Below are 12,809 nucleotides of genomic sequence, written 5' to 3'. Positions count from 1 at the left end.
TCTATCTAGCTTGTCACTCACAGCGACTCTATGGCTAGTTGGAATGCAATATAAAGGGTACAACTAACATACATAACACAGGAGTAATGGGCAGTGCTGTCTGATACACTGTCGTTATGGATTGTTCTGTCCCGTCGGTGAGATGAGATTAAAAGCTCTAAAATCACAGATACAAACGAGCCCGGCTCTTTTGGATTGTGGTTAGGATGCTTGCTTGTGGTGACAGTGATGCAGCTCTGCCCTGTTAGAAGTAGGCAGAAGTAAATATTTGTTTTAGACTAAATGTCAGAAGTGCTAAAATATAACTACAGACATGATTGCCACATTTAAAAGGCTGAAAGGCATCATTCAATTAGCACAACAACCAATACAATGGATACAGGAAGTGAGCAAGCTGTTATCCATTATGTCTATGTTATTTTATCACAAAGCAAACTATGTTGACAGCTCAGTTGGTTTACATTCTCCCAAGGCAATTTTTAACTCGAGGCACAAAATTATGGGTTTGTTGATGCATTTTACAGGAAAGGACAATATGTAGAAACATTCTGATATTGGCCTGATATGGGTTTAATGTTTTCATGTCAGAAACCTCTATTCCAAGAAAGATGCATTGTTCTTTGGTTTATTACCCCAACAATGAGAACCCATTTGACACCACTGGTGAATAATCATGTATCTTATGTAAGCAGGTGACTTACATACCTGCTCTGAGGATGTAGATATTGCATAGTTTAACAAAAAATGGTAACTGTCTGTTCTTGGTAAATTTGAAGTGATTTTATTTACTGCAATAATTTTACAGGACATGTTGTAAAAGTCTACCATGTAAAACATGGTAAAATACTGTAGCACTCAACCCAACACAGCAGGTTAAAAAGAGCAGAGTGATTCTACAGGAAAACTGAACCAACAGATTACCACCCCCCACCACGTGTCTCTAAAGAGACTTTAGCACAGTCTAAATATCCAATATATTCCATATGTTGAAGTTAAATAACTTTTTCATAATGCTATTCTTTTAGAAGAACACAGGAAACAGATTTTAATCTTGCATTAAAACTTTTCAAATTGTTCTAAATCAACCTTATATCACAGCATCAAAATGATTGATCAGAAATACAGTAAAACAGAAAAAGCAAAATGTCTCCAAATCTGTTGGCATTATCTATGTAGTTAGCCACCCCTTATGTTTTACAAAACATAACATATAAAGCAAAAGGATAAGGTAAGAAATATGTTTCCTATTCCAATTATCCATCAAAAACAGATACATTATTATGGTACAAAATAACATACCTGTGAATATTTAACAGTATAAAATATATAACTAAGTTAACTTCCAGTTTAGTTATCTACGTCATTTTAAACTTTTCTGAATACATCTAAAAGTGAAGCAACTGAATGCATGCGATAAAACAGATTCAAGGGCATTGCAACTGTGACTATTGTGGTCCAAATTGTATAGCCAAATGTTTCTTCTTCGATTCCATTATCAAACTGGGGGCGACAACCAAACGCTGGAAGAATCCACAACTTAAAAAGAAAACAAAAACAAAAGACATGTTAAACGTCAGAGAATCATTTTTATCCTGAATACACCTGCATGTGTAGTGGGAGTTAGCAAACTCAGTGAGAACATCCAATCCACTAAATAATAATAATAATAATAATAATAATAATAATAATAATTACTACACTACAACTACAGCAAATAAAATTGGTCAACTTTTTTTCTGGAATCTTTCATTAGATTTCACAAAAATAGATTAGCATGAATAACATCTACAAAGCAAGTGTGTGATAAAGCTATCTTACCGAGATGTTGCAGAGGAACAAAAATACTGCAATGTTCTTGAGAACTCTTCTCCTCTTGCTGGGTTTTGCCAATCTTCTTGTGTGCAGTGAAATGGAACCTTCTGGGAGGCTCCTGGTGTGACTATACCCTTGGTTATTAACCTCTTGATCAGTCTCCAGAGAGACACACACTTTATCCTGATTCTCAAATGCCCTATTGATAATGCCATTGTATGAAGATGCGAGTGAGAGACTGCTGCCAGCTGACACAGAGTATATCTCTGGTATAGTCTCTACCTCATCCCTCTCGCTTGTTTCCTGCTTCCGATAAAGGGATTCAATAATAAAGAGGTTTTGAATGTACTTCTCAATTATAACTAGTAATGAGTACATAAAGTTTATCCATCCGTATACTGGACGGGATTTTATAGATATAACTGCTAAGATACTGCACCAGGACATGAGCCAAGAACCAATAGCTGTGCCAAACAGCAAGTCAGCGTCTAGTTTTCTGGAGGGGTTCTTGGAATAATCCAGTGGTACATTGTCAGATCGGAAGATCAGCAGGCCAACACTGCCAGCCAAGCACATGAATAGCAGCATGACAATGCCGTAACAATAAAACATAGTTACGGCTGACTCTCTGGATTCTGCTGAATCTCCCACCTTAATAATATATAGAACCAGCACCACTATGGTACTTGCTAATGCAATTGTTCCCAGAATGGGGCCTGCAACAAGGCCATTAGTCCTCATAACAACGTTTTGGTTTCTTTGGTATTCAGTAGTATGTCCAATGTTTTTCCACATAACGAAAAGCACAACCGAGACAAAGATGTGATATTCAATGTTGAATGGATACAGGTAGGAAAGACCGTGGGAGAAAATGGAGCAAGTGTTGGTGGTACAGTTACAGCAGGGTTCCTCCTCACCTGAAAAAGAGAAGACAAAGATACATAGAAATATGTGACATGTTCTTATTCATTACAAATTGTACAAAGTCTTTTAAAAATACTTAAATAGTAATATAAATAATAATATAACAAACACACAGAAAAGTAAGGATCCTCTTGAAAAATTCCCATAACTAAAGATCTTTATTCTCCAAGTGTCTCAAAATACAATATATTCAATGGACTTGGGAATTAACTTTCATCCCTGAGGGAACTACAAGCTCAGCTCAAGTGTGACTGCTTTATCCTTTTTTATAACTATAAAGGCGATAATGGTGTCTGCCAAATAATTCATACTAAATCATCTAAAACCAAAAATGAGCATGGTTTGTAAACATGAGTTTGTTTCAGGTGTTTTAAAAAAAAAAAAATAGGTTTTTTTTTTTTTTTTATTAGACCATGCCAAGAATATCACAAAGAGAATAATATAATACACAGCTGTGACCTATAATACAGAAATCAAAGTCATGTGACCCCAATATGGGAACTATGGAGATATGGGGCCCTGTCCACACTGCACTAACATGTTAAATACATTAGTAAGGTGCTTTGTGACATTTTTAAATTGTACAAATTGTATTGTATATATATATATATATATATATATATATATATATATATATATATATATATATATATATATATATATATATATATTCCCTTAGCTAACTGAATATTTTAATCTGTTTAAAGATCTACTAGGTAGAAAAGGTGTGAACTGGTCAGGCTCTTTTTTTAGATCATTGTGAACTTTGAATGGTAAAGCATTCACTACTCCATGCCGCTGTTTCAATCTGTGTAACTTGTAGTCCTTCAGCATGATTTATGAACTTTGGAACAATGTATATTATTATTTGTAATACTGCATGGTGCTTCTTACCCACTGTTATGTTTGTATAGCCAAGATCCAACAATCTTCTTTTGTGTGTATCTAAAAAATGTTTTGCTTCTGATATCACTCCATTACACCATAAAAGCAAGTTCGTGAAGACTGCATGGATCACTCCAAACCTGCAAGACATTGTAATACATACGGTAAATAACTAGCACTCTACAAATACAGTCAAAACATGCAAAGTAATGCATTAGACTGGATGTTGTCAATGTCTTTGAATTACAGATGTTTTTTTTCTGTTTTGCAATGATTACAATTTAGGCATCGTGCATATTATTGACTGAATATTCAGAAACATTTTTTTTAATATATATTAAGAAATATACAGGCTTGTGGTAACTTTTTATAAATAGTATAAACTTTAATGTTACCAGGTATCAATGTAACTTAAAGAGGAAGTAGCTTCAAATGATATTGTATTTACTGTTCTTCAACTATTCTTAGTTATTCTTAATCTTATTACTATTACTGAAATATAAGTCTGTGTTAAGGTGCTTTAGTGAACGTTCAGGAGCTGTTCTTGTTGCCTGCCATAGACATACATGATATGCTAAATCAAGTAGCATGTTTATATTAGGAAGCACCAGTACCATCTAGTGCACAGCAGTGTATTGCCAGCAAAACTAAAGGAAACCTGTTGGCAAAGTGGAAGATGTGGGCTGGCTTTACTTCTACAGAGACACTTTTTACGCAGATTACATTTATCAGTGGAAGGAAACTGGAAATAAAAAGAAGCTCTTGGAAACATTATATATATATATATATATATATATATATATATATATATATATATATATATATATATATATATAATGGCAAGCCATGCTATTTTAATTTTCACGATTGGCCCGACAGGCATTACCTTGCAAAAGTCTCAAAGGTCTTGATCACATCCTTCACATGAAACCAGAGAAAATGTACCTACAATAACAACATGCAAAAGGTAAAGGAGTACACCGAAGTAGTAATTATAACAAAAACAAACATATAGCTTCTGAAAAACTGCCCAGCACTGCACTCAAAATGTAGGGGTATTTATGTGCATTAAATAAATATTATTTAACTTGACGCTACCAAAATCAGAATTTTAGGCCACACAGTTTGTGAATAAAGGATTTGGTCATTTTAACAATGTTCCAATGCTTTGACATGCAAGGCTTGTTCAGCGCCCCTTCCAAATTCAAAAATTAAGAATGATAAACACCATTTGGTTCCACTTTTTTATTTGCTTCCGAGCAACATAGTGCTTGCAGGTCAACATGTATGACCTCTGTCAGATGCAAGCCTGTTTAGTGACAAAGATTTGAGGATTCAGGCTTCAGAGGAAACCAAAATTTCTACGGTATCAACCATGAATAATAATATACTATACAGGCTAACACAATTGTGTGACACTGTATCTTTAAATACTTTGATTCCCCTCTTAGTTTTGTACTTCAGTCACCTTACAGCCTATAGATAAACAGGTAAACCGCTATACTGTATTTAACAGTTGACAATTGTCCCTTTTTCTGTAGCCTAGGGTGATTTTGGAGTCAATGAGTATTATAAGTATTATGGCCACATGTGAGGGATGGAGTTCTCAAATGTTAACGTTCAATGCACAATGACAGGCTAATGTTGTTGATATACTGCACTAGAAATGACATACCGGTGCATAATATTTGCCAGGGAATTAAATGTATCCTGTTCCTAGCTAGGACCACCACAAATGTTCTGAATGTGTCTAAGTAAAGCAGCATAAGAAAAAAATAATACACAGATTCTTACCTGTGATATTGTATGCACCGCATGGATTACAGGATAAACTCCGACAGCTGGCGACAAGCACGTTTTATACCCAACGTAATATCCTATTCGGAAGGCATCCATAATTAATGAAATAAGTGCAAGCAAAGATAGCCCACCTAACAGGAAAGATAAAAAGAAATTTCACGTGCAAAAATGAATCTCTCTTAAGCAATATCATGATTGCAGGCTCAAAATGTCGAGGAAAATATTTAAACACCCTCTTGATGTCTGTAGTTAAACCAAAACAACAATGTTGTAATGAGTGCAGTGTGTGTCGTTTTCTTCTAGTTACAATGAAGGTGTTACAAAGCTGTGGTCCTCGAACTCAGCGGTTTTCAACCGGGGATACTTTTAAGGGTCATAGGTAGGATTGCTAACTGGCCCCATAATTCCAGGACACTAAGACAGGTCTGGTTTTTCAACTCACCTCTCTAATTGCAAATGAATTGATTTTATTGAACATGTAAAGTGAGTATGAATTCTGTGAACTGTCAAGGAATTTAATTGTTTCGCTAACTAGTTACCAAAAACACACAACTGTCCGGGGCCAGGAATTACTTTCTTGTGAGGATCGTTTCCATCTATCAGACCTACACAGCTTGCTGATTTGCTGTATTTGTCTGACTGGGGCGGAATGGTGTAGCAGGAAGAACTATTAAATAAATAGAATGTTAGGTTACTTACCGTAACCCTGGTTCCCTGAAAGATAAGACGACCACCAAGGATATTATGTATGGGATATGCCTGCCCATTGGGTAGGTAATTGCTGAGCTCTCTATACCAGGGCTGCCGATAGCCCCTTCCTACGATGACGCACTCTGTCCCGCCCACCGAGGGATTAAAACCGTCATCCTGAGGAAGCCATTTCTCTTTTTCTGTCGAACCCGTGAGGGCGACCGATGTGACCTCGCTGTTGGTGGTCGTCTTCTCTTTCAGGGAACCAGGGTTACGGTAAATAACCTAATGTTCCCTTTCAATTCAAAGACAACCACCAACGACATTATGTATGGGATAATGTATACCAGAGCTGACATGAGGGAGAAGGAACAGCAGCATATGAGGGACGCATCAGAACCGCATAACCCAAGGTTTAGCTGTGTGAGCTTACAACCTCAAGGACCCTCGTGCCTAATGAAGGCAGGGCAGGTTCTACCACAGTAAGGCGGTAGAACCTGGAGAAAGTATGCGGTGTAGCCCAGCTAGCCGCAGTACAAATATCGGACAGCGAGGCCCCTCTGAAGAGGGGCCAAGATGTAGCCAACCCTCTAGTGCAGTGTGCGGCTACCCTCCCAGGTGGGGGCAAGCCAGCACCATCATACACAGTCGAGACTGTGTCCACAATCCAATGTGACAGATTCTACTTTGAGAGGGGCTGTCCTAGGGTCCGTGTCCCGTGACAGACAAAGAGCTGGTCAGACTGACGCAGAGCTCTTGTCCTATCCACGTAGCATCTCAATGCCCGCAATGGGCAGAGGAAATTCAATCTCTCATCCTCCGTTGAAGCAAACGGGGGTGGATGGAAGGACTCCAGTTCCACAGACTGATTAACGTGGAAGGCTGTGATCATCTTGGGGAGGAAAGCAGGTTTGGTGCGCAGAGACACCCTGCTACCATCCTCCTAAATACGCATGCAGGAGCTATGCATGGACAGCGCCTGCAGCTCACTGACCTGCTTAGCGGGGGGTGATAGCCACAAGAAAGTCTGTGGAGTATATGGGCTAAAACAGGGCCTTTGTTAGAGCCTCCAGTACAATATCAAAGCTCCATTCGGGGATACAGTCCTCCTGGGAAGGTGTAATCGTCAGGCGCCTTTAAGAAATTGGGGGCATGGCATGCAGAGATAGCCGCTAAATACACCTTCAAAGTGGAAGTTGACCTACCAGCATCAAGCAGTTCTTGCAGAAACTGTAAGATAACTGGCATAGGGCAAGATATGGGGTCATGGCTTCTAGCCAGACACCAAGCTTGGAAATACCTCCACTTGTAGGTGTACAAAGACCTAGTGGAGTCTGCCCTAGCGTTCTGCAAAGTACCCACAACCCCATCTGATAGCCCTAGGGCTAACCAGCGGTCCCTTTCAGGGGCCAGACCCATAGCCAGAACCTGCCCTGTTCCGGATGCCAAAGAGTGCCTCTCATCTGATTGAGGAGATCCATGAGCAGTGGGATCTCCCAGGGCTGGCCGTGTAACAGCTGGCACAGAGTCGAGAACCAGATTCTCCTGGGCCACCTGGGGGCCACTAGGAGAACTGACGCCTCCTCTAACCAGACCTTTTCGAGACAGGCCGGAAGCAGCGGTATAGGCGGGAAAGCATACAAAAATGCTTTGGGCCACTCGTGGGCTAGGGCGACGATAACGAGTGGACCGCCGAAGCGGTAGAGGGAGTACAACAGGGGGCAGTGTGTCGTCGCCACCGAGGAGAAGAGATCAACCTGTGCCCTCCCGAATCATTCCCAAATGCGCTCCGCTACCTGAGGGTGGAGTCGCCACTCTGACGGAAGGGGACCCTCCCTAGAGAGGAGGTCTGTTGCCCAGTTCACCGCTCTGGGAATGTGCATCGCCTGCAGGGACAGCAAGCTCCTCTGAGCCCACATCAAAGCCTGAAGGCAATGGGATCTAATCCCAGGGACCGTAGGCCACCCTGGTGGTTGACATATGCCAACACTGTTGTGTTGTCCATCCGGACCAACACATGCATACCTCTTAGCACTGGGAGGAAATGGCAGAGAGCAAGGGAGACCGCCTACAGCTCCAGCATGTTTATATGCAGGGATGTCCAACGGTCCGACCGGGATCCGTGGACTGCTCTGCCTTCCCAGACTGCCACCCAACCGAAGTTGGAGGCATGTGTCATCACCACTTGGCGGTTGAAGACCACTCCCATATGTACACCATTGCACAGGTGAGAGGTCGTCTTCCACCAGTGTAGGGCTGCCGAGCACACGTGAGACACCGCCAGCCGAATGTGTCTGTCGCGCTTGGGATTTAGGTGGAACGCATTGAGCCATGCTTGTAGCGGGTGCATGTGAAGTAGACCCAGCTGAATGGCCGATATATATATCGAAACAGAGAGAGGCAACCCTGGATAGCTGCAACTCTGTCATCTGACAGGTATGCGCACATCCTACTGGAGTCCACCCGGAACCCCAAGTACGTCGTACACTGCACCGGTGTAAGCCGACTCTTTGCATCGTTGATGGTGAGGCCCAGCCTCGCCAGATGCTCTGTCATGACTGCCGTGTGGGCCACTGCTCCCTCTCGCGACTGTGAACAGATCAACCAGTCGTAAAGATAGTTTGTTGCTCTGATCCCTTGCAGCCGCAGGGAGGCCAGGATAGCGTCCATGCACTATGAAAATGTACAAGGAGCTAGAGAGAGGCCGAATGGCAGCACAGCAAACTCGTAAACACTTCCCAGAAAAGCGAAGCGGAGATACTTCCTGTGCTCTGGACGAATAGGCACGTGAAAGTACAGTACAGTAAGCTGCCAGCCTTCAGGGGCCCTACCGGGGCTGCTAAGGTTGCGGCGGGGCAGTTTGGGGTGGCTATCTAGGGCATTGGCCCTGGAAACGCCTCCTGAGACGCTGGTGTGTGGGCTGGTCACGTCCTGCATTCCCTCTGCCTGCGGGTGGGCCCGGTTGTTCGTTGCTGGTGATGCCTTAGGTCACCCAGCGGAGCCTTGGGGACTGGAAATGTCCTGGAGGAGCTCGCCAGCGGTTCAACCAGCCCCACGCGGGAGCGCGGGGAGGTAGCAATGCGGCCACCTGCCAGGACGCCTCACATTCCTGGTGGGATCTCTGCAGGATCTTCTCCACAGCTGGCCCAAAGGTGTATCCCAGGGATATAGGTACGTCTAGCAGTGCAGCCTTATCTGCATCAGATCTCCGAATGCACCATGCGTACAGAGCACCATGCTCATCAAGTATCGTGCACTGTGTACCATGAAGCAACGTGCGTTCGTGCACTAGCACTGTAGCAGTGGGCACCAAGCACTGTGTGCACCGTGTACTGTGCGGCACTATGTCTGTGCACTGGCATTGTAGCGCTGGGCACCGTGCACCGAGATACCGAAGTACCAAGGGCTATGCGTGCGCCGTGGTACTGAAGCAGCGGGGGGGCATCTATGCAGCTGTGCCTACCCTAACCGCGCGGTCACACACCTGGTCAGTGCGTAGCATACACCAGGGAGACACAAGGGCCAAAGCCGTGGTGGGCGAGTTGGAAGCGGACAGTGAAAACCGCGGTAGAAATAGATAGGGGAGAGCACACTGTTTGTTTACCAGGCCCGACTCACTGAGGTGGGTGGGCCTACGCAGCCGGCGAGGTCTACTCGACAGTGGGGATGCGGCAAGGCCTAGCCCCATGGAGGAACTGTGTACTCTCAAGAAGGAAATAGATCACCACTCGCAAGGATGACTGCACAGGCAGTCGCTCACACACGACAGACAGATAAGAAAGAGCAGCCTACCACACAAGCGAGGAGGCCGCTAAAAGACAGAAAGGCGGAAGGTTATGTCTTTTCAGGGGCATTGATTCCGGGAAAGCGGTGAGCCAGCTTTCAGCACGAATGCAAGGGAAATACAAATCGACTCGATTCGCCTCGAGAAGCTCTTTTCTATCAACACCCTCAGCGTAACACAGAGGTCTTACCGTACCATCTTGAGAAGGAAAAAGAGAAATGGCTTCCTCAGGATGACGGTTTTAATCTTTCGGTGGGCGGGACCGAGTGCGTCATCCCAGGAAGGGGCCTATCGGCAGCTCTGGTATAGAGAGCTCAGCAATTACCTACTCAAAGGGCAGGCATATCCCATACATAATGTCGTCGGTGTTCGTATTCGGAAAGTGTTTTTATTATATATTATCTGAAAACCACTGTGCATAAATAGAATTTTTTTTGTTTAGCAGCTCAAAGAACACAGAATATATCACGTCCGCACGTTCCACCTGTAAGCATGTGTGATTTTGATTGCGCAGATTTTCACTGATATAGACTATATATTTACTGGTGGGTAATGCAGGCGATTGTGCCTATAGAGAGTGCTTTGTGCTGGTCATGGTCTGTTGTTTTCAACTTGTATCTTAGTGAATCACAATGCATTTTTTTTTAGAAGGATACATGCTCCGGTAAACATACATAATAACCACAATACCATACTTTGACGGCTTTTGTTTGTTTTATTTATCAAGCACGGCTGCATTTAGCAATTGCTGGTTGGTTGAATTTGTTTTTTAATAGATACATTTCTTGCAAAATAAAACACAAGAGTCTTCTGAAAGTGCAAAGCGACAGAAAGTTATACAGTCCCTTTGGATATTTGTTGTGCTTGCGTGCTTTAAAACAAGTTTATCGTTGTTAGTTTTAAATGGCACACAGACATGCTGAGATGGGAAGTAAATAGTAACGTGATAAACACTTACAATGCAGACTATTTTGTAGGATTTATAATAACTTTGCCAAATAGAAAGTCAATACCATCGTTTTCAAAGAGATTCCTAAATACTGTATTTTAATTCTGTGCATCCAAAGACATGTAATTAAAGTTTTAAGAATTACGCCTACTGTATTGTATTCTGTCCTAAACCAGCTGTCAGTCCCAAACATTTGTGAAAATAATATATTAAATACATGGGGGGGGGGGGGGTATAGTTAAAAAAAATTTAAAAACACCTCTGCTCTAACTGAAATGGAACTGCCTTAAGGGGGTTCTGTGTGTTGAACCGATAATTTGCTTAACTAGACCTTTTTATTATTATTATTATTATTTATTTATTAGCAGACGCCCTTATCCAGGGCGACTTACAATCGTAAGCAAAAACATTTCAAGCGTTACAATACAAGTAATACAATAAGAGCAAGATTTTTTACTTGTTTTCAGCTCTTGAACAGTTGCAGATTTCAAGTTAGCTATAACATTTGATAAGTAACTTAAACTGCAACTGTTTAAGAGCTGAAAACAATTAAAAAGGTCTAATTATGCAAATTATTATTCAATAATATAGGCTAGTTATGCAATTGTGAGCACCGCTGGAATGAAAACCAACAGACACAGGGGGGTCCCAGGACTTAGTTTGAGAACCCCTGTTCTAAAACGATCGAATGTTTGGTACTATAAAATAGTTTACTGGTTTTATTTCTTTATTTTAATTTAAGAAGTGTATTACTTACACTGGAATACATAAAATTACTCTGTGCTTAATATATGTGCACATTTATTTGAAATTTCTAGCATTTTTTCTTCTATTTTTATTTCTCTACTAATATCAATGTTTTGTATTGTTGTTTTGATTCATTTTACTATTCATGTTCATGTTTAATTGTTTTAATGAATTTGGTTTTTATTGACTTGTAAAGCGCTTTGAATACTATAGTATGAAAGGCGCTATGTAAATAAATAAACATACTGCTAACCACAAATATCACAAAACTAGCTAGTAAAGACTCGAAAAATGTGAAGAACCAATAAAGTCGAAAGAGTTCAATCGTATCACTAACTTGCATCATAATATTTAGCGGATTTTATTTTAACACGTTCCATACCTCTTAACCAGCTTGTCCCAGCATCAGAATCTTTCTCAGACACAAAGCATGTTTGCCTGCCCTTCCTGACGATGTACCAGAGCATCCAGGTGATCTGCAGTAGCATCAGGGAGATGAGAAGAGATAACAGGTGTTCTTCCTTTACAGCGGAGCCGCTGTAAGACAGCGCCAACATCAGCGATAAACCAACAAGCAGCAAGTTGATTCCATACTGGCCACTTAAGATCTCCGCATTTTTCTTAGGGTAGTCGTCTGTAAAGCTGATTTTTAAGTTGTCAAAGTTCTTCTTTTCTTTGTCCGGTGAGGACGCTGCAGAACTTGAGTTATTCTTGTTGAGGTACATAATATCCAAAACCCCTTGCTCTACCATGACACTTGTCTAAAGTCTTCTAGTTCTTAGTAGAGGGCGGAGGGGTGTCAATTTCCCGCTAAACTAGTTTTGGTAATAGGTCTATACATATGTCATAATTATTACATTATAAAATGTTGGCATGTAAGAAAATAATTAATTAATACATCATTACATTTGCATTATCTGAGTTTTAAAATTTATATTTAGAAATCGATTTGTAGTAAACCAAAATGATCCCTCTTTTTTGTGTTGCTCTTACCAGAAACAAAACAAATTATATATATATATATATATATATATATATATATATATATATATATATATATATATATATATAACAGTAAGAAGGTAAGTTAAGCGTCTTTCTAAATGTAAATCCACAAACCGCAGTGCAACCAAGAGGAATTTCAAGTCAAAACATATTTTGTGTCAGCTGCAAGGACGGTATGTTTGAAAACTGCAAACCAACAGGGACCGAAGAAAC

General features: G+C 41.2%; 1 protein-coding gene across 1 annotated transcript; it reads right to left on the bottom strand.

Moving 5' to 3' along the window:
- Window positions 1–854: 854 nt before the first annotated feature.
- Window positions 855–12,555, bottom strand: otop1 (otopetrin 1). Its single transcript, XM_034013511.3, has 6 exons — window positions 11,974–12,555; window positions 5,416–5,552; window positions 4,508–4,566; window positions 3,631–3,761; window positions 1,819–2,729; window positions 855–1,536 (listed from the first exon to the last, which is right to left on the bottom strand). The coding sequence occupies exons 1-6, from the start codon at window positions 12,341–12,343 to the stop codon at window positions 1,366–1,368; spliced, it is 1,779 nt and encodes a 592-aa protein (XP_033869402.1). The 5' UTR covers window positions 12,344–12,555; the 3' UTR covers window positions 855–1,365.
- Window positions 12,556–12,809: the final 254 nt, after the last annotated feature.

This window comes from Acipenser ruthenus, chromosome 2, assembly GCF_902713425.1.
Source record: "Acipenser ruthenus chromosome 2, fAciRut3.2 maternal haplotype, whole genome shotgun sequence".
NCBI lineage: Eukaryota > Metazoa > Chordata > Actinopteri > Acipenseriformes > Acipenseridae > Acipenser > Acipenser ruthenus.
This window is presented reverse-complemented; position numbering and strand designations above follow the sequence as displayed.